At 46.7% G+C, this 22,056-nt stretch overlaps 1 protein-coding gene across 1 annotated transcript; it reads left to right on the top strand.

Annotated features, from left to right (window-relative positions):
* The first annotated feature begins 8,392 nt into the window (after window positions 1-8,392).
* On the top strand, window positions 8,393-10,190 carry LOC123153923 (uncharacterized). The gene is made up of 5 exons (XM_044572798.1): window positions 8,393-8,639; window positions 8,963-9,008; window positions 9,256-9,436; window positions 9,536-9,730; window positions 9,939-10,190. Exons 1-5 carry the CDS (start codon window positions 8,393-8,395, stop codon window positions 10,188-10,190), a joined length of 921 nt encoding a protein of 306 aa, XP_044428733.1.
* Window positions 10,191-22,056: the final 11,866 nt, after the last annotated feature.

Genomic DNA, 22,056 nt, shown 5'->3' with positions numbered 1-22,056 from the left:
CTACCTCTCATCCTCGATAAAATTGAGCAACCGTTTTAATTAGGCTTCACCTGCAAGTTAAATTAAATTATGCCTGGTGGAGGATCAAACTCGCCATCTTGTCTTATTACGAAGCTCACCACCCCCACCGTCCATCACATGAGCTTAATTTCTGAGTCGATTAGCTCCACAACACCTGTATCATGCCGCATTGCCTAAAAAAACATGTGTCATGCCGCAGCAATGTTATACTGTGCAGCCTCCTTAATCACTTTCCTAGCGACGTACGTACTCACCCATGCCCAGATCAGTGTAATACCAGAATTACAATTTTAAAGGTGTCTGAGGGACGAGTTACTTATGATTTTGATGTCTTATATATGTTTCTGTAAAATTTGTTCATCTACTTCTCCATTTACCAGGCCATCTTGGACTAGCACCCCTTGCACCTTTAATTACCGTTGGAGTGATACATGGTTTGTAGTATTTGTCGGTGAGTGGTTACATGCTTTTTTGTTACATTACAGGTAGGGTAATTTAGCAAGAGCGATCTCCCAAGTAGGCACGTGAGGAAGCAAAGCAAATGAAGTATATGCTTGATACAGCACTGGGTTAGTTAGGCAAAACTATCTGATAGAAATCCCGATCTTGTAAAGATACCTTGCATCAATTGAATAGATGCTCCGCGTAGATCGAAGCAAAATTATCTAGCTTATGCACGTCTCTAGGTAGCTTAATTACATATGGAATCAAACACATGACTCATAGTGGGCAGGTCCAACAAAGTTGTTGGAGCTCCCGATTTCGTGACTAGGCCTTGCACCGAATGGAGATGCTTCACATATGTCAATGCCGCACACATCTCTATGCTATAATTTAAATATTTCCAGTTGTTTAGCTACGTAGGCACAGCTTGTCAACGTCCAAGTAGCTGAGGGATGCCCGGTGTCATTCTGCAAACGCAAGTAGAAAATATTAAGGGTTTAGCTAGGACTCAGCATTGTACGTATAGGCTTGCCCCCGGTCGATTGATTTTCCAGCTTCGTGCATGTGGGCTGTGTGTACAACTCTTTTCTTAAGTGGGCTGCTTTTCTTTTGTTTTGTCCTCCCAAAAGTTTGCCTCGTGCTGGGCTGTCTTCTTTTCCGGTACCTATTTTTCTAAAGTGTGCTGGGCTGTCTAGTCTCCTACTTGATTGCTTACTTTTTTTTGTATTTGGCCTGACAAATATATCAGTGTCTGTGTCAACGCTGCCAGGCGTGGAGTGTCTCCATGAAACATAACATAATGCATAAAAAAAATAGTGTGTTTGTATTACTTGAGCACATAATTTTGACAGAAATAGAAAAATAAATTAGAGAACATCTTTTTTTAGGATCATTAGAGAACATCTTTGGTTGAACTAAAAATGAGCTTCCTGGTGCATATCGTAAAAACTGCTAAAAAGGGGGAAGCGGATAGTAGAAAACTAAAGGTCACTCTCTGATCAACAAAAATGTAATTTGAAACAAGGCAAATGTTGCATATGCCTAGTCTGGGACCATCTACTTCTTTCTTAGTGTATATCACTAGTTTTTAGGTGATCTGTGGGAAAATAAAATATATTTTAAATAAAATAATAAGTTACACACTGATGACGGACATGCAATTGCGTGTGATCAACGTATGAGCGATCAGGTGACAATATTTTGAGAAAAAGGGTTGCATAGAAATGACGAGCATGCAATTGCGCGTGGACGATTGACATGCGGGTGACACGTGCATAACTAGTGGCACTATCTTATAAAAATAAAAATATATTAAGTTGTACATGGATGGGTAAGGCCAGAGTACAGGTGACTGTTCGGCCCATGGGTGTGCAAGGCGAGTGGCGTTATTTAAAATAAAAATCCTAGACATCACTAATAAGAAAAGGAAAAAACACAAAATCCAAAACACAAAAACACACAAAAAAGTAGAAAACGAAAAAGTTAAAAATAAACCCATCATATCGGTCTGCCCAAGCAACCAACCGCCCGCCCCGTACACACCCTAGTTTTGCTCGGGTGGTGTCACTCGCAATTGCATGCAGACTAGTACATATGTGGTTGCGCATGGGAGGACGTGCAACTAGTGTCAGACATGCAACTGGCCCGCCCCTCTCCCGCCGCCCCCTCCGGCAAACCAAAGGTCCAGTTGCAACTATGTTGGGGGACATGCAGTTGCGGCCAGGTGCGGCCCTTGCAATTGCATGCCTAGTGTCGGACATACAACTGGCCCGCCCCCTCTCCCGCCACCCCCTCCGACAAAACAAAGGTCCAGTTGCAACCACGTTGGGGGACATGCAGTTGTGGTCAGGTGCGGCGCTTGCAGTTGCGGGGCTGTTGTCGTGCTTGCAGCTGGCCCGCCCCCACTAGCGGCGCCCCTCCGACAGAACAAAAAAGTCTAATTGCAGTCGGGTTACAAGACATGCAGTTGCGGTCGGGTGCGACACTTGCAGTTGCATTCCTAGTGTTGGACATGCAACTAGCCCGCCCCCTCTCCCGCCTCCCCCACCGACAAAACAAAGGTCTAGCTGCGACCATGTTGGGGGACATGCAAATTTGGTCGGGTGCAGAGCTTGCAGTTGCAAGGGATGTTGTCGGGCTTGCAACTGGTTCGCCCCTTCTACCGGTGCCCCCTCCGACAGAACAAAAAAGTGTAGTTGCGGTCGGGATAGAAGACATGCGGTTGCGGTCGGGTGCTACACTTGCAGTTGCATGCCTAGTGTCGGACATGCAACTAGCCCGCTCCCTTCGTCAAAACAAAGGTCCAGTTGCAACTATGTTGGGGGACATGCAGTTGCGGTCGGGTGCGGCGCTTGCAGTTGTGGGGCTGTTGTCGGGCTTGCAACTGGCCCGCCTCCTCCGACAGAACAAAAAAGTCCACTTGCGGCCGAGTTACAAGACATGCAGTTGCGGATGGGGCACAACAATCAGAGTTGCACCCCCCCCCCCCACACACACACACACAAACACAAAACAACACATAGTTGCATTATGAAGCAATACTTACAGTTGCATGGTTAGTATCAGACATGCAATTTTCCCTCCCCGACAAAACAATGCAGAGTTGCAATTGCGTTGAAGACTTTGTAGTTGCAGTTGGGACGAGACACTTGCAATTGCATGGTACACATGCAATTGTCCTCTCGACAAAACATCATAGAGTTGCATTCGTGTTTGAATACATGTAGTTGCAGCCGGGGCATGCCCCCCCCCCCCCCCGACAAAACAACACATAGTTGCATTATAGGGCGATACTTGCAGTTGCATGGCTAATATCAGATATGCAATTGTCTCTTGCCGACAAAACAATACAGAGTTGTAATTGCATTGAAGACTTGCAGTTGCAGCCAGGACAAGACACTTGCAATTGCATGGTAGTTCCAAGCATGCAACTGTCCTCCCGATGGAAAATCATAGAGTTGTAGTTGGCGGGCACTTGGAGTTGTGTGCCTAGTGATAAACATGCAACTACCACATATTCCGATAAAACACCAAAGAGTTGCAGTCGCGTTTAAGATGTGCAGTTGTACTTAGGGGCGACCCCTGCTAGCTACTCCCTCCCCAACAAAAACACCACTGAGTTACGATCATGTTGAAGACATGTAGTTGCAGTCGGGGCCGATTGTGCAACTAGATGGCAACATTTCCAATTTTCAAAAGTGAAACGGTTATTTAATAAAAAATGAAAAATAAAAAAGGTAGCAAGAGAAGGTTTGAAAAGAGCAATAAAAAGAAAGAAAGAAACACCTCATCGACGGGGCAAATTGCATGAAAAACAAAAGAAAATTGAATATCCCATTGGATGTCGACTTCCATGTAGATGGGAAAAAGAAAGTACAAAAACTATAAAATAAAATAAAGTTAAATAATAAAATTCCCCATATTGTGCGTGTTTCGATCTCATCGCCACACAAGTCTCGTCACAGTTGCGGACGCATTTTATCCATTGAGTTGCATGTAGTTTTGGATGCATGCAATTGCATACGTGTTAGCACCCTCGTAGTTGCATGGATTCTGATAATTCTAGTTGTACATAAGGGGAACAAGAGTTTTTGTGACAAAAATAAAAAAGAAAAGGCAACCGTTTTTCTGTCAACCTGATGTAGGAAAAATAGGGCATATCAACATTACAAAAAATATATTCCTGAGTAATACATGAATGAAACAAAAAAATTACAGAAAAGAACGAGCAACATACAAATAAACAAAAAATCTATATACAAAAAAATAACAAGCGACATACAACTAAACAAAAATCCATGTACAAAAGACATCAACAGGTGAGCGTAAAATCCTTCATGCTGTAAAAAAAAGTCGGTTCTACAAAATTTACATGTTCCGTATTGCCTAAATATAAAAAGAAATTACAAATAAACCATTTTAATAAAAATAAATTGATGATTATATACACTAAAATAGAAAAGGGAAATAAAAAGAAAAAAGAAAGTACAGGTATACACGAGAGTGGGCTGCGCCAGCAAGTTTCCTGCTTGTTGTAGACAAAAGCAAAACAACGGAAAAGGCCATCCAGCCACTGGCCATCCGCGCGTAGCCTTTCGCGGCAAAAAAATAAAAAGAAATGGGTTGGTCGCGTCTTAACAGGCCGAATTGATACAAGACATTATATTACGTGAATCTTGAAGCGACAATCATCGAACGGCCAGATTGTCGACTGAGACTTCACGAAGTCTTAGTCGACTGATTTTTAGCACCGAGTTGCGCCACATGCAATTGCAGGTTGCAATATAAACATTCACACAACTCACATTAAATAAAAAAGAATATCAAAACCTAAAAAATACGTAAAAAAGAGACAAAAAATACAGGAAGAAAAGAAAAAATAAAAAATAAAATCAGACATATACATATACTGTACAAAAGAGTAAATGAAAAATGAAAAACAACCAAAAAATGGCAGTGCAACAAAAAACGAAAGAGAGCCAACTGACAACGAAAAAGGATCCAACCCCTCGCTAGCCCATCACGCAAGCAAACCCAAGCCCCATAGGAAAAAGCAAAAGCAAAGACAAACAGCAGCCCATCTCTCTGTACCTGTCTACACGGGCCAGTTTTAAGCAAAAACCAGCAACGCACTAATCTTCAAGCAGACAAACAATCCAATGGACAATACGTTGACTAAGACTTCACTAAATCTCAATCGACTGAGATTTAGCGGTTCCCAAATATTAATAACTTGATCGGATAGTAATCCAAAAGCCGGTTTCAGGCCACACATGACACCAGCCGATGGACACATCGCTCAGGTGATGGAGCCGGCACTTCCCAACACCATGACGTTTACATGGCCACCACTTCAGATTCCACACACCAGCACCAAGTATGCGTACCAGCCAAGCCGATGCTGTGTCTCCGGATCGACCGGAGCCCACATTGTATGATACGATGATAGTTTCAAACCTCCGGAACATCACACTGGCTTTGAGGCCTAGACGGGCGGCTCTGCCGCTCAATCAACCAGAGGCATGCGTGAACTACCGAGCTCGAGATAAGTGTTGCCATATTGATTCCACGGAAAAGAACAAAAAATTGGTCCAACTCTACCAAGGAGAGTCCGAGTCATTATTAAAAGCAATCCTAAATAAAAGTTTTCCAAATTAGCCAATGGATAATATTAGCCGTCTATGTACTGTAGTTAAGACTAAGGGGGTGTTTGGTTCAGGGACTTTTTAGTCCCAGAGACTAAAAAAAGTCCCTAAAAAGTCACTAGGAACCAAACGGGAGAGACTTTTTCTACAGGGACTAGAAAAAGACTCTACTAGAGAGTCTTTTTTGATTAGTCCCTGGGACTAGAAAAAGTCCTAGGACTTCTAAACCAAACACCCCCTAAATTTGTTTATACGTCCTCCATAAGAAATAAATAAATTGATCTCCAAATAAGTTCCGAAGTATTAAAATGCATTAGGATAGGCATATGTCTATTTTGGATACAACCATTAGAGAAACAAATTCCTATGGCAATCTAAACTATGAATTTGGAAAAGCTATAGGACCTTCAAAACGAATCACAACCTTGACAGAACGCTACAAATAAATATAACGTCACATTAAATGATTCAAAAACCTACAATGAATTATAGCGCAAATAGAATTAACCATCAATTCATATAAATTGAATAAGCCGTAAATAAAATAATGAGTACAATTTTTTTCTTGTTTCCACGGGCCGTGAACGGCGCGACTGTTACATGCATGCCTTATAATATATTTTTCTACCCCGCAGAAACATTGCTGAAGCCGTATATTTTCCATCCATAAAAAGTTCTAATTGTCACCCTGTGTTGCTGTCATACGACATTGATTTTTTTTGAAAAGGGGGACTTCCCGGCCTCTGCATCAGAACGATGCATACGGCCACATCATACGACATTGATGGCTCGCTACACTAACTGAGTTCATTGTAAGGCAACATAAAAAAGCTAGATATCTTCATCATACTAATCTCCTTGCCTTAGCGATCGAAGCAGAGTCAAACATCTGAAACACTAGCCGCCACCTTATTTCCTCCCCTTCTCGCCACCACCAGAGAACATCGTCATGCAATGCCCGTGTGTTGCAGTTGGTGAGCTGTTTTGGTGTCGACATCGGGGATGAGTGGTCGAGTTACGCTGGTCTTCAGCCGGCATGCTTGCCGGCGCTGCTAAGGTGCCCCCAGCGCAATGGAGAACTATGGTGGTGTGCAGGCCTACCTAGGTCACAAGAGAAGAGGGTGCCAGAGCATGGTCCTGTAGGAGGCAAGTTCGACCTCAGACCCAGATCTGACATGCAACGGAGTAGGCGTCTTGGTTCACGTTTTCTTTAGCGAGTCTATTTGTTTGGCTTTCGGCGGAGAGACGACAATGCTGTCGCTGTGTAGGAATAATGTACTCCCCGCCCTACCCTTGTTCCATTGGTGTGTTTATTGTTGTCAGAGGACGTGTAGAGATGTGTCTCCGGGATGTCTTTCGGGATCCGGTAGGTTTTGGTCTCTAGTCGATTCATCTGTATTTTACCTTCACTAATGGTCTTCAATGTTTTTGGTACCCTTCCCTGACGGAGCTCCAAAGACGGCAACGAGCTATGCTCATAATGCGCCGCCGTCAGACGCAAGAGGAGAAGACTTCGACACTCCAAGAATTTCTATAATTGTTTTTTTGGTATGGGTGGATTTATAAGGATATGTGATACTTAATATATGGTCTTAGGTCTTTCAGGAAAAAATTGAGCTCCGTTTCCTTTCGCAGCCTAGTTTTGGCTTCTATTTACAAGTTACGTCCCAAAACATAAATAGTACATCATTGCGACCAGTGGTCTTTAAATGGAATTAGTAGGAGAGATCACCTACGGTCTGCATGCGTCCTAAAGGAACTTCCGAGGTTTTTTGGAGACAAGGCTCCAGACGAACTTGAGAAAAAGGTTTGATCCTCGTGTGACTTTGAATTAGCAAAGAGATCAACCGGTCACCATTACAACCAAACAGAACATACAACCAAAGAAGGAAAATATAACGCGGATGCAACCCCATAGTGGTTGATACAAGGCGCTAAAGCTTGAAGGCAAGCTAAAATGCTACAAACAGGGAAGAAAAGCCTACAGCTGGGGGACCTAGCAGGGAGTTGATGGGGGTCACGCCACCTGAAATGAACTCGCCTGTGACGCACCTTTCACAGAAGGGAGCTTCTCCCCCGAGTGAAAGCTAGAACACAGTAAGGCACTCATGAAAGCAGCAATGACGCGACCAACACATCAAGCAAACCACTTAGAACACAGGCTGCCGCCCTTAACATTAAACAAGCCAAAGACACTAGCTACCGAACAAGAGTGCCCCAAGAAGACACAGGGAGGACTTGAGCAACGTTCGAGTTTTTTCACTAGCTTTTATATCGTCTTTGCTTGGAAAAATTGCAAACTTGAAATAATTTTGCTCACAGTGGCGAAAAAAACTGCATGTCCGATAATCACTCGTCTTGTGTGTGACTGCTGTAGATCTCTCTCAGCAGATGTTATGCCGTTTAATCAATGAAATCTCAGCTTCCCCTAAAAGAAAGAAGTACATCACATTAGCAATGTGGTGAGAACCATTAATTAGCCATGTGCCTCTCCTAGGTGGCAAAACAGCTCGTCGTGCACATGGCGGTATAAATTATTCTTGAGTACAAAAGCATCTTATGTTGAAATACACTCACTGCACAAGACGATGCCCAAGAATAAATAGAATATGGTCTGCGTACGTCTATATCTACTCGGTCAATGTGCTTCAGCTGGCCTATAAATACCCACACTCGCCAGCTTCTGTTTTCCACAGCACACATATTCAGTCTGGCTCTACTGAAATAATCTCACTGATGTACTCCACTTAGCATTGCTCCCATTCCCACGAGTTGAGTCGACCATGGCCACTCACCCAAATTTCGATGCTACTCCATTTGGTGGGTCCGTGGAGAACACCGAATTTAAGTTCAGTAGGTTGTACTGGCACCACATTTATTCGGGACCGAGCCCAAACCAATTAGACATTACAAGTGCAGATGCAAAGACTGGGTGGGGCCAGACAACCGTTCACAACTGGACAATATATGATGGGGTTGGCCCCAACGAGAAGCTAGTGGCCCGCGCACAAGGGCTGCATCTCTACACTGGTACTCCCTCCGTCCGGGTTTATTGGGCCTCTGAGCCACGGAGTACAATTCCAATTTATAAGGCCCCTCGTCTAAAAATCAGCTCAACAACGCCTATTAAGCAAGAACTTTAATGCCGCGCTAATTAAATTGGGCATGCATGCATGCGTGCATGGACTGGGATTGGACAGTGCTCGGTGCATGCAGGCGTGGGAAAGAGAGCAGGCGTGAGAAACGGAGCCGGCCGCTGTGTTTCGAGGAACCGCTGCAGTTACTATGAAATAAATCAAACGACATCTTGGTTCCGCCGCTTTGGCTCAGAGGCCCAATAAACCCGGACGGAGGTAGTACCTGGCACAATACCTTCAACATTCTGTTCGAGATTGAGGGGTATGTGTACATGTTACAATCTTTTGTTTCGTACTATGTACTTATGCCGCACAATATATTGTGTCATTTTTTGTCACTTGCTAGGGTTTTGTGTGTGTGAGGAACACAGCCTAGAGTTTACTGGATATTCAGATTTATTTTCATGAGAATTATAATTAAGCACCTAAAAGGCTTGACATGTCAGCTAGCTTCTCATACTGTCAGATTAGTGCGCATATTTTATATTTAACTGCTAGCTTTTACACAGGTTTAAGAAAAGCACGCTTCAGGTAATGGGAGTATCTGTTGATGAAGAAGGTGAGTGGTCTATTGTCGGTGGGACATGTGAATTCGCTATGGCACGTGGTGTTGTAACCAAAAGACTGCATCAGAAAATAGATGGTGGAGACATAATCGAGCTGACCATTCATGGTTTTTGCCGCAAGCAGGTGAGCAGGGAAGGGTGTTCAGATTTCTGGTGTTTTTAGTTATTTCTTTGAATATTTACTCATCAATCTTTTCTTGCTCCGTTATTTGTGCACATGCAGATCACCCTCACAAAGAGTAGCCCATGGGGTGGCAATGGGGGTTCCGTTGTTGATTCAGACAACCCCTTGAAGATAGAAAGTATCACCATCCTACATGAAGGAGTAATTGGTTCAATTCAATATTCTTACATCAACCAAAATGGCAAGAGGTGCACCGCAGGTCCTTGGGGTAGTGAAAATCCAAGCCGCGCAGAGGTGTGATTATTTGCTTACCCAGTCGGGTTTAATTTACATTCATTCACGTGCAAATTATAAAAGAACACTTTAATTGCATGTGTGCACTAGCTGTTTGTGTAGAGTAATGTAGTTGTTTAGGATCTTGGAAAAGTTGTACATGTCATTATTGTTTCACTGGAAAAAATATACATATTAGTCTGTGAGAATTTTTTGTATTCATGTGCAGATCGTGCTGGGCCCTGGGGAGATTATTACGCAAGTGTCCGGAACAGTTACCGTACATAGTAATGTCCAATGTGTCCAAACACTCAAGTTTGTCACCAACAAGCAGAAAACATACGGACCTTATGGAAATAGTGCAAACAAAAAACTTGGTACCCCTTTCAGCATCATGGCGCCAAATGGCAAAGCAATTGTTGGCTTCTTTGGGCGTACAGATAAAACGTTCCTGAATGCACTTGGTGTTTACATCGCCTAGTTGGCAAGAAAGAGGTTTCGTTTTAGTCATATGTCGTTTAATTTGGTTATGTTTCCAACATGAAAAATAAGATGGTTAGCGGATAGGGATCTCCTGTTATCAGTGGTCTTGGATCCGCTTGTAATGTATGTGCGGGTGCTTTGTCGTCACCTATTATGTTTCTTTGAATAATAAAGTTCCCTCAGGAATCACTTTTATTAAGCTTCAATTAGCTAAGTGCGTAATTGTTGTAAGGAGCTCTTTTTCCTTTCTTTTGTGAAACGGGTATATTCAAACGACTATCAAACTATGGAGCTTATCCTCTTCTTTTGTGCAGAGCAGTAGAAATTTCTTCACACAGAGTGTATTTATAGAATTGTTGCTTCAGAAATGTTTACAAAAATGGCAAAGCAAGTGTTGGCTTCAATGGTGGAAAGCTGGGACCTGCCATTGTAGTCTATGTACGTGAAGAACCAGCACGCCACGCCGCCGCACACCACCGCCACCGCGTCTGAGCAGTGCTGCCAGCCGATCCCAAAGTCTCCGGTGAAGCACTCGGTGTACGTCGTCCAGCTCGGCTCGTAGGATGTAAGCATGCGCATGTCGCAATGCAGCTTGCTCCGGTGGTAGACATTGATGCTCATGGCTAGAACCATGAAGAGGCTGCTCGAGGAGCCGTAGTCCTCGCTGGTCACGACGGCGTAGTTCATGCTGGCCGACGACATGTTCTCCAGCAGGGGGAGAACGTCGCACGTGCCATAGTGCAGGTTGCACACGGCCAGGCAGATGTTGTCGGCACGGCCGTACGTGACCAGGCCCAGGCGCAAGAGGAGGAAGCACCCACGGGCTGCGAGCGGCTTCGCGCCGTCCAAAAGGCCGACCGCGGCACCACGGACCAAGGACGTGAGGAACCGGCGGCTGGGGCCGAGCACGGACCACGGGACGGGGACGAACACCTGTGGCACGCACGGTCGGCCAAGTCCTCGTACCTAGAGTCCCGATTTCCTTGAGCGCACCGTTGCTGGGTAAAGAAGCCGATGAGGGCAGACGAGTGGGTCGCGTCCTTTGGCCAGTGGCGGCGGAGGAAGGAGCGGTGGATGACAGGGCCGCACCACCGCTTGCATGCCGCGGCGCACCGGAATAGCGCGGCGACGTCCGCCATGGCACGTCGTTCGGGAGCAATGTGGGATCCCGGCAGGGGTAATGCGATTGATCGATTGATGGACAGGTAAGGTAGTAGGAGTACGTGGGTATATAGTAGGCGGCTGCTACAAATCTGGGAAATCAGTCGGGTCCCCGGCCGTTCGATCAAAGCCTGACAAACATTGGATTAAGTCAACTTAGTCATGTCTTTCTCACGAAATACAACTCTTTGTCATGGGTCGTGGCACTCTTCCAATTTCCTAGGTGTGGCTCGCCATGACTCCTCTCCTCTGGCGATGAGATATAAGGGAAAGAAGAAGAAAGAAAATGTGTGGTGGAGAAGCTTCGTAGAGATAGGATTAGGTTGGGGGAAGGGGGGAAACGGTGGACAGCCTGAGCGGGCACGTGGCGCTAGGAGAAGGAGGCTTGCGAGAGAGAAAGATCAGCCATATGGTTTTAAATGTTTTCCGTGTATATATGTACACACATCATCAATCTTTTCGTGTCAGTTCTCTACTCTAACATAAGTACACTAAGTACAAGGCTACCTCGACGTTTTCCGTTTCCTTTTCTTCTATCCAAAAAACGCTTCGCTCCCATGGCGCTCCCCTGGTGGCACCGGGGCGTCAAACCCTAGCCGCCAAAGGAGGGCGTGATTCGTGCCTGCCCAGCCGCCGCTGCCGCCGACGTTGGCCACGGTGGCGGCGGGCCCTGCCTCAAAGGGGGAGGGGCACCCGTGCGTCGTCCTGGTGGTGGTGGTGGGACTCGGGGCGGCGGCCTCGGACACGGTCATGAAGGCGCTCTTGCCAGCATGACTGTGAGCGGCGGCGCTCCACTTCGGCTGTGTGGGCAGCGACGGGGACGCCGACTGATGGTTGTCCTGCTGGCTTGCGGTGGCTTCAGTTGCATCTTGGCGTTGAGCCTTGACGAGATCTGGCAGCCTCGAATCCGACATGGACGACCTGACAGAGGGCACAACAGCAGGCTTTTCTGTCCGTGTGCGATGGTGGGAGCGCCCTAAACTAGGCACCTTGCGGCTGCTAGTCTAATGGCCTCCTTTCGATGGGCCCGGCCCTAGAGTGGGGTTGCGGCACATGCATCGGCGTTCGGGCGTGTGACGTGCGACGGCTGTGATGAGGTGCTTTTGCGGATTGTCTCGAGGCTTTGTGCTGGATCGAGTGTTGCTCGACTTTCTAGATCTAGGGGATTCACATGGTGCGGCCTTGCAAGCGGTTGTGCAATCCTGATCTGGCGGTGATTGGGCTCGGCGAGTGCGCCTCGGCGAAGGTGATCTGTCTTTTGTGCTCTAGCTCTGGAAATGTCGGCTCAGGGCTGTGCAAGCTTGAGGGATGACGAGCCTGAGTAGAGCTCTCTCCGGCGAGCTGGTAGTCGGTGGCGGTGTGTTCCATCATCAGTGTTGGTTCTTATTAACCAACCCGCCAGCGGGGCGGCCTTGCTGCGGATTGCAGTGGCCATCGGAAGGTTTTGGTGAGGGTTTCTCTCTCCAAGATCCGTTCGTTGACTTCGATAGTCAGATGCAATCTATGGATGGCGGCTTGATGCAGAGGAATGGTTGTGCAGCGGCAGCGGTGCATGTAGCTGCTGGGATCATGAAAAAGTGGTGGAGACAACACACATGTTACTTTGATTGTGTTGCTATTTGAGCAACCGGTCTCGAGCTCCGTGGTGAAAGCCTAGGTCTGCCCAAGTTGGCTATACCTGGCAATGGCGATGTTTCTATGTCGTTACCTTGTTGAAGGCATTGCTCGGATATGCTCAGACTTTTCTTCAGGGTGAAAACTTAGATTCTAACCGTGGATGGTGGATCCGGTGACCACGACGCTTAAGCGTCACTCCCTTCCTGAAGGTGTTGCTGTTGAAGAACATCGTCGTCTGTGTGATGTCAAAAAACAATTGGTGTGGATATGGTCATTGTTGTAGCTTGCCAATTGCAGATCAGATCGCTTTGGGTTTTTCTTTTTTCCTTGCCTGTGCATAGCTTTGGTCTTAAATGACTTTCCTATTGCCGGCGTGTTCTTATGTGCGTATGTTGGTGCTGGCTGTGTGCATCCTAGATATGCAGAAGCCGGGTGTGTGCTTATTGTATTTGTATCCCCTTAATGCTTCATTTTGACACAATAAAATTCACCCTTTGTCGAAAAACGCAAGTACAAGACAACCTCGACGAGGATTGTTCTTTCACGGTTAAAACTTTTGAATATGGTAACGTGCGTATATCTACACAGCATGTGTCAGAGAAGATAACGATGGGCTCCATATCACATGCGTTTCTCCCTAACAATCCTATCTCTTCACTGTTAGAACTTTGTATAGTAGATTCTGTAGCTTGTTTAAACCGTGATCGGATCTAAAGATTAGTTGAGATGTACTCCCTCGGTAACATGATAGTATAAGACGTTTTTTATTATTTTTGTCATGAATACCAGCAATATACAACAAATTGTAGCTACAGTGTACACACACATGCATCAACAGATCTTTGGTATTCATCTGGATACCAAGGACCCGCCCCTGCCTCTCTGTCATGGCGTTCCAGCCAGCTCGACTGCATGGCTGACGCGCTGCAGCGACCAAGAGATGCTCCTCGCCTTTATCAATGGGTTGAACGATGAGTTCGACAATTGCTTCGCCGCTCCCACCATTAATCCGGCCGGCCTCACCTTCGCACGCACTCGCTCGGCTCTTCTCCAAGGGGACCGCCGCCTCTCTAAATGTTTTTCTCCAACCGTCCGCGATGGGTTTCTCGCCGGTGCCCCCTGCTCCCCTTGCCCCATGCTTGGTCCCTTAGCCCGCACAGCGCCCTGCTGCTCCTGCACCAGCCGACACTCGCAACAATAGGAACCAGAAGAAGAACATCTCACTCCTCCGGCGCCTTTCATCAACCCTGGCGCTTACACCCTATTTAAACCTATTTAAAACCGGTTCGCTACAGTGAAGCGGGCGTAACAGTTTTCGGTTTGATACAGTACCATGCCGCTACAGTGCACGTCTCTCGACAGTGTTTCACTAAATGGGCCTGCCGAGTCGGATCGCGCACGTGCAAAGGTGCAGCTGTTTGACGCACGCAGGCGTCATATACAGGACCACACGTGTTAAACGGAACACATCACGGCGACATCACACTGCCCTTTAATAGTAGTAATGAAATAGAACAGATAGAAGATCCTCTACCAGCAGTAACATAATGCCAGACCGTATACAATCAGCTACACGTCCAAACTAAACAGCTGGAAGCACCTTTCAAAAGAAAAGAAAAAACTGGAAGCATGTCACGATATGGAGGTGCCACTGGCAGGTATGACTTGGGCGTAGCGAGCTAGGCGAGAGATGAGCAATGCCGGCCAGTCTATCTCCATGGGCACGTCATCGATAGCCATGGGCGATAACGGGCCTGCCGCTTCTTCCCCCGGCCCAGTCAGTTTCATTGCTCTAGAGCAGGGCCAGTCTCCTCCAATGTCGTCGCCTTGTTTCCAGGTTTCTTGGCAGAAGTGTTTTTCTCCGTGTTTAATGTAGTAGCAGAGTAACGAGACAGTCCCACCGACAGCGGCTAGACGATAACAGCCGGTTATAGGTAGAATCATCGGCGGTGGGAACAAGAGCTTTGTCAAGGTGAGGCGCCCGTTCTTGGCACTCACGTCAACGGTGGAAAACTGGAGATGACCAATGTTGTCATTGTAGGACATGGACGCATAGAGCCAGCTCACCACGCCGTCGCACACTACCGCGTCTTTCCAGTGCCGCCAGCAAAGATCGATGGCTCCCATGAAGCACTCCGTGTGCGTCGTCCAGCTCGGCTCGTCGGATGTGAGCGTGTGGAGATCGCACTGCAGATTCTCCTGGTCGTTGACGTTGCTGACAAGGCCCATGGCTAGCACCTTGAAGAAGCGGGTCGAGTGGTTCGAGGCGCCACAATCGTTGGCGGTCAGGATGGCGTAGCCGTAGCGGATGCGGCGGGCTGAAGACCTATTCTCCAGGGGTGGGAGCACGTCGCACGTGCCAGCGAGCACGTTGCACGCGGCTAGGAGGATGATGTCACTGCCGCAGGTGACCGGGGCCAGCCGCACCAGGAGGAAGCCCTCGCGGGTGGCGAGCGGCTTGGCGCCGTCTAAGAGGCCGGCCGCGCTGCCGCGGATGAATGAGGTGAGGGACCGGCGGCCCAAGCCAAACGCGGATCGTGCCGTGGGGATGAACACCGGCGGCTCGCACGGGTCGGCCCCGTCCCGGTCATCATTCTGATCCCCTGATTGGCACCGTTGCTGGGTGAAAAAGCCGATGAGGACGGACGGGTGGCTCGCGCCCTCTGCCCAGCGGAGGCAGAGGAACGAGGGGTCGGTGATGAGGTAGCACCACCGCTTGCACGCCGCGGCGCACCGGAACAGGGCGGCGATGTCCGTCATGGCCACGCGCGCCAGGACTTCGAGGAGCACGTCGTCCGGGAAAATATTAGGAGGCGCCGGCGTGTCTTCCATCTTAGTTGTGTGTATGTATACGATCCAGATCAGGTTGGTCAGCGGGAAACGACTACACGAGCACGACGATCGATCGATCGATGGAGAGGTAGCACGTGCGTATATATGTACGCAGCATCCATATATATCTTCTCGTCTCAGACTCGTTTTCTTCTCCTTCTCCGGCTCGGACTCGACCATCTTAGTTGTTTTTTTTGAAGGGGGGAGGGGGGTTGGGGGTTTTGGGGGTTAATTTAGGTGTTTCATATATTGTGTTAGCTAGCTATAATTAATAGAGAGAAGTGTCATCTCTTATGTTCATGCTTGGTCGACGCTACGTACTATACATACGTATAGAGAGGACTAGACACGCTAGCTAGCTAGTAAGCAATCGAAGGAAACATAAGATCGTCATGCATGAACATATATGCATATAGAGAGAAGTGATATCGACCACCTCTCCTTCTTCGAGAGATTGGTCGAACAACAAGTTCTCGTATATCTATCCGACACTACCGGCTACATATATACAATAATTATCTCTTACAAATATAATCATACGGACGCATGGTCCACATAGTATTCTCCGTCTTCAGTGATCACGTGGCCAAGAAAGATTGCCGCCAATTCCTCTTGAATTGCTCGCATGCGAGCTGGTGCTAGGAGTTCATCCCGCTTCCGAAACATCTAATTTGAAGAAGGGGGTCAATACATACATATATATATATATATATATATATATATATATATATATATATATATATATATATATATATATATATATATATAGATAGATATATATGAATGAATGAAACTCAACACAAATGATGGTAATAAAATAAAATTGTGAATATTGTTATTTACGCACTTCATATTGTTCGTCGGAGTACCCGTCCCGCTCACAGGTCGTGTGGCGGATGGACTCGCAGACGTAGTATCGACAGAAATCATTCCTTGTTCCTGCCACAACCACTTTACAAGAAATAGAGGTCAATCAAACTGATAAGCAAGAATGCTAAATGGTATCGATGAAACTAGCGCTTGAACATGCTACTATAGTACTTACTTTCGGGTGTCCAACTTCCAGCTCTTTCGGCAGTCCCGGAACTTTTCAGGTGAATTTTCTCCAAACCCTGCCGGACAAAGAAAACAACTACTTGATATCAGGAAATGAACAAAGTTGCTGATATGGTGGATAATGATCGATTTAACTTACTTCTTGAGGATTTCAGTCATGTCCGCATACTCCTGGGGATCTTTTCGTTTAGAGTCCAAGACAGTTACTACTCCCTGCTCAAGCCTAATCTCTAGGAGAATATAGTGGTACCTGCGCACGCATGCATAACTCATCAATTACATTACTATAACCTAGACTAATATATAAGGGAAACCGAATATGCACAAGACAGTAACACTCACTTGAAGTTGTAAGGAAAGAGTATTATATCTTTGTTTTCATTTTTTTTAATGATCGTAGCAAGTTGGCCTCAGTATCTTCGGGACGATGTTCAACCTCAGTTGCATCTATGAGATATGTGTTAACGAACCCAATATCACCGATTTGTCTTTTCTTCAATTCAGCAATCTTCAATCTGCATAATATAGTGAGGATAATTATAAATACATGCAATGAAAAAGATGAGCTATATAGAGAGACTTAATGACAGAAGTAGTAGTACTTACAGACAGTAGCAGGTGACCGTTGTTTTATCGAGGGCCAATTGATTGAAAAACTGATAGAACTCCTCAAATGGAATAGGCAACAGTTGAATTCCAACGAGGTCATGCTCCGGTTTAACTCTCGCATACAAAGTACTCCTCCCCCCAGACTCTCTGCAGATTTTCAAGTACCAATCATGTAATCTTCGCATCATCGTTGTTAAAGATTTTTCATCTTTGACAAGAGGCTTCCCGTACTCGTATCTGTGTATCTGCACCTCCATGGGATCATAAAGTACATCGTCGGGCAGGTAATCGTCAACATTGCCATAACCGGGCACCATCCTCGGATCGACGATGTCGCTAGGCACCTTGAGGGGGGGGGCACGATTGCTTTGCTTGTTCGCCGAGCTGGGGAATTTGTTTCCCAGCTGCTCGTCGTTCTTTCATACTTTGATCACTGACTGTACTTCCTGACCGCTCCGCTTCGGCCCATGTCTTTGCAATAATGCGCTCATAGTTGCCTTTCGGCGGAGACTTGGGTGGTTTTGCCAGGGCAGCCAGAGTGCGCTTCACTTTCACCGGATCTACCTTCTCCTCCGGAGGTGGATGTCTCTTTGCTTTCAACCCTTGAAACCAGTCATCCACTTCGGTTCGCGCGATCTTCGCGTTCTCCTCCGGGGTCCGCTTGTATGGTAACTTCTCTGGAGTCTTCAGAGAAGGACCGAATCTGTATGTCCTCCCGCCTCTGCTGTACTGCTAGACACCGGCCGAACAGACGGAGCGGCTGTCTTCTTTACTTGCTTACGAGGCGGAGGAGAAGGACTACGACGCGCCGGAGCAGCTGCAGGAGCAGCGGCGGGTCTCTTCCGCCCTTGCTGACGAGGCGGAGAAGGAGGAGGCTGGCTGCTCGGGCGCGCCGGCGCAGGCAGAGAAGGAGGCGGAGTGCCGCCACGTGGCGGAGAAGGAGCCGGCCGAGGGCCCTGATCGTCACTCGCCGGAGAAGGAGGCGGTGGAGGAGGCAGAGTGCCCTGACTCGTCGTCGTCGTCGTCGGAGGAGGCGGAGGCGTCCAGTTCGGAAGGTTGATGAGCTCCTTCCGCCATAGGCATGGAGTCTTCAGAGAAGAACCCAGCCGAGTCTCCCCTTCTCCGGTAGGGTGGTCAAGCGGGAGGTCCTCAAATCCCTCCGTTATTTCATCCACCATCACCTTAGCATATCCTTCTGGAATCGGCCGGCAGTGAAAAGTTGCGCCGGGTTCATTAGGAAAAACAGTGCCAACAGCCGCCTTGACCTTCATATTAATCCATTGCGTCATAAGGTGGCAATTTTGAGCCTTCATGATAGCATCCACGTGATAGCTGGCAGGAGCCGTCAAGACAAGCTCCGGCTGAAGCAGCTCGGTGGAAGCCACGCTGCTTCTCCGCTGAGATGGCGGGGTAGCTACAGGGGAAGCTTCGGCAAGTCGTTCGCTGCGATTTGCTTCTCGTTCCTCTATCGCTTGTACCCTTGCATGCAGCGCCTGCAGTCCGGCCTGCTGCAATTTTTTCCTCCTCTCGTGGCTTTTGTAACCGCCTGCGTCCGGAAACCCATCCTTCCACGGAATGGAGCCTGGCGTGCCTCGTGTTCGTCCAGGGTGCTCAGGATTTCCGAGGGCCTTTGTGAGCTCGTCGTTTTCTCTGTCTGGAAGGAACGTCCCTTTCTGCGCTGCAGCGATATAGCACCGAAGCTTCTTCAAGGGTATGTCAAGTTGCTTGTCCGTCCAAATGCACTTCCCTGTTACAGGGTCCAAGGTTCCGCCAGCCCCGAAGAACCAAGTCCGGCAACGGTCTGGCCAGTTCATTGTCTCTGGTTCGATCCCTTTTTCAACCAGATCATTCTCAAGCTTGGCCCACTTAGGCCGAGCTACGAGGTAGCCACCTGACCCCGTGCGATGGTGAAGCTTCTTCTTCGCAGCATTTATCTTTTTTGTCGCCGACATCTTCTTACTCTTTTCCGATGTCTTGTTGGCTACAAATGCGGGCCAGTGATCTCTGATCTTCTCATATCTGCCCTTGAATTCTGGTGTCTCTTTTTTATCGACAAACATATTCAGCTCTTTCTTCCACCTCCTGAATAGGTCTGCCATCCTCTTAAGAGCAAAAGACTTGATTAATTGCTCTTTAACTGGCTTCTCTGGATCATCCTCTGGCGGTAGGGTGAAATTTGACTTCAGCTCAGTCCAAAGATCATTTTTCTGCATATTATTGACGTAAGACACCTCAGGGTCTTCTGTAGCCGGCTTTAACCATTGCTGGATGATGATCGGGATCTTGTCCCAAACCAGAACCCCGCACTGAGCAACAAATGTGTTCTTTGTTCGGATGGGTTCAATCGGTTGGCCGTCGGGCGCGATTGCTATGATCTCAAACCTTTCATCCGAGCTCAACTTTTTCTTCGGGCCTCGTCTCTTTACCTCAGTTGTGCTCGATCCGAAGGGCTAGAAAAAAGAACAAAGACTTAATTAATATGTGTACATACCAAAACAATGAATGCATCAATTAGCTAGTCAGCACAGGCTTAACTAATATATATACCTGGCCGGACTCGGTTCGGTCACTGGAGCCGTCATCACGGTCTCCTTCTTGCACCGGCATTGGGTCACCGGAGCCGTCCTCATGTTCTTCTTCTTGCACCGGCATTATGTCACCAGAGCCAGCTTCTTCACCCTCTCCTTCCAGACCATCGGTGTCGTTGAGAAAGAACGAGACGGTATCACTTCCTTCTGCGATTATGTCCCTCAACAACGCTTCTTTTGCTTCGTCTCGGGCGGTGTCCATAGTTTCTACAAATATTTACAACATGGCAATTATTATTCAAACATGACAGATGGATATATTAGTGGCAAACGTAGAACTAGCTAGCTAATCATAGTAAGGAATCATATATATTAATTAGTGGCCTCGACGCTGCTTCTCTAGGGTTTGGGGTGGCCTCGACAACGCTTTAAGGGTTTGGGGTGGCCTCGAGAACGCTTCAAGGAGGGGGTAATATCGACCCCCCCCCCCACATGTTGAAGCTATCGGGAGGGGGTATATCGACAACGACGACACTACATCTATGTCCCTCGACGACCCTCGTTCCCGATAAAAAAAAGAGGAAGACCTCTTTTTTTTCTTCTTCCTCTTCTTTTTTTTATCCTCTTCTTCCTCTCATGTTCGAGAGGATCGCCGAGGGGTCGGGAGGTTGCCTAGTGTCAAAGGATTCAAGAAAACCATGTCTTTATCATTAGGCGAAAGTAACAGGTGCATGATGGTACGAAGCTCTCCAAAGTTATTTTGAAACGGAGTCCCAGATAGGATAATTCGCTTTTTGGTACAAGGTTCAGCAAGAACCTTCCAAATATAGTTATTTGGAAGGCCTTTGCTGAAATTCATAATAAGAGGCAAATTATCCTATCCGGGACACCATTCCAAAATAACTTTGGAGGACTTCGTCATGCCCTGGTTACTTCCGGCTAATGATGAAGCCATAGATTTCTTCAATACTTTGACACTAGGAAACCGCTCTCGACCCCTCGGTGATCCTCGACCCCTCGAACCCTCGACGACCCTGGAACCCTCGACCCCTAGACGACCCTGGAACCCTCGACCCTCGATCCCTAGACCCTATAGAACCCTCGAACCCTCGGCCCTGAAACCCTTGACCCTGAAACCCTCGACCCTTGACCCCTTAAAGACCCTCGACCCTCTACCCTAGTTCCCTACCCTCGCCCCCTCGGTGATCCTCGACACCCTCGTTCCCGATAAAAATTAAGAAGAAGAAGAAGAAGAAGAAGAAGAAGAAGAAGAAGAAGAAGAAGAAGAAGAAGAAGAAGAAGAAGAAGAAGAAGAAGAAGAAGAAGAAGAAAGAGGAGAAGAATAAGAAGAAGAAAGAGGAGAAGAAGAAAGGAATAGTGGAGAAGAAGAGAAAATAGAATATTCTATTTTCTCTTCCTCTCCACTATTCCTTTCTTCTTCTCCTCTTCTTTTTCTTCTTTTTTCTTCTTCTTATTTATTTCTCCTCTTCTTTTCCTCTCCTCTTCTTCTTTCTTTCCTCTTCTTATTTTCTTCTTTCCTATCCTTCTTTTTCTAAAATTGTAACTTTTGCATATATAAAACTTTTCTAAAATTGTAACGTTCTATATAAAACTTTCCAATTGGGAGGGGGTTATATCGACCCCCCCCCTCGTGTTGAAGAAAACGAAGAAGAAATAAAAAGAGGAGAAGAAGAAAGGAATAGAGGAGAAGATCGAAGAAAAAAAAGAACAAAAAAAACAGGAGAAGAAGAAAGGAATAGAGGAGAAGAAGAAAAAATAAATTTTTTTTCTATTTTTTCTTCTTCTCCTCTATTCCTTTCTTCTTCTCCTCTTCCTTTTCTTCCTCTCCTCTTCTTCTCCTTTTTCCTCTTCTTATTTTCCTTTTTCCTCTCCTAAATATATAAAACTTTTCTAAAAATGAAAGTAACCTAAAATGTACTACATCAGAGAACATATATAGATAATCCTTTTCTAAATATTTAAATCTAACTTTTGCATATATGAACATATATACACAGAGAACATAAAAAGATATATATATATTTTTCTAAAAAAGCAAAA

Source organism: Triticum aestivum, chromosome 7A (assembly GCF_018294505.1).
Source record: "Triticum aestivum cultivar Chinese Spring chromosome 7A, IWGSC CS RefSeq v2.1, whole genome shotgun sequence".
NCBI classification, from domain to species: Eukaryota; Viridiplantae; Streptophyta; class Magnoliopsida; order Poales; family Poaceae; genus Triticum; species Triticum aestivum.
The sequence above is the reverse complement of the archived record's forward strand: the minus strand, read 5'-3'. Positions and strand labels throughout refer to the sequence as shown.

Coding starts and splice junctions, on each gene's coding strand:
- LOC123153923 (XM_044572798.1), top strand. CDS start 8,393: ATGGCCACTCACCCAAATTTCGATGCTACTCCATTTGGTGGGTCCGTG. Junction 9,437..9,535: donor ATGGTTTTTGCCGCAAGCAG/GTGAGCAGGGAA, acceptor GTGCACATGCAG/ATCACCCTCACAAAGAGTAG. Junction 9,731..9,938: donor AAAATCCAAGCCGCGCAGAG/GTGTGATTATTT, acceptor ATTCATGTGCAG/ATCGTGCTGGGCCCTGGGGA.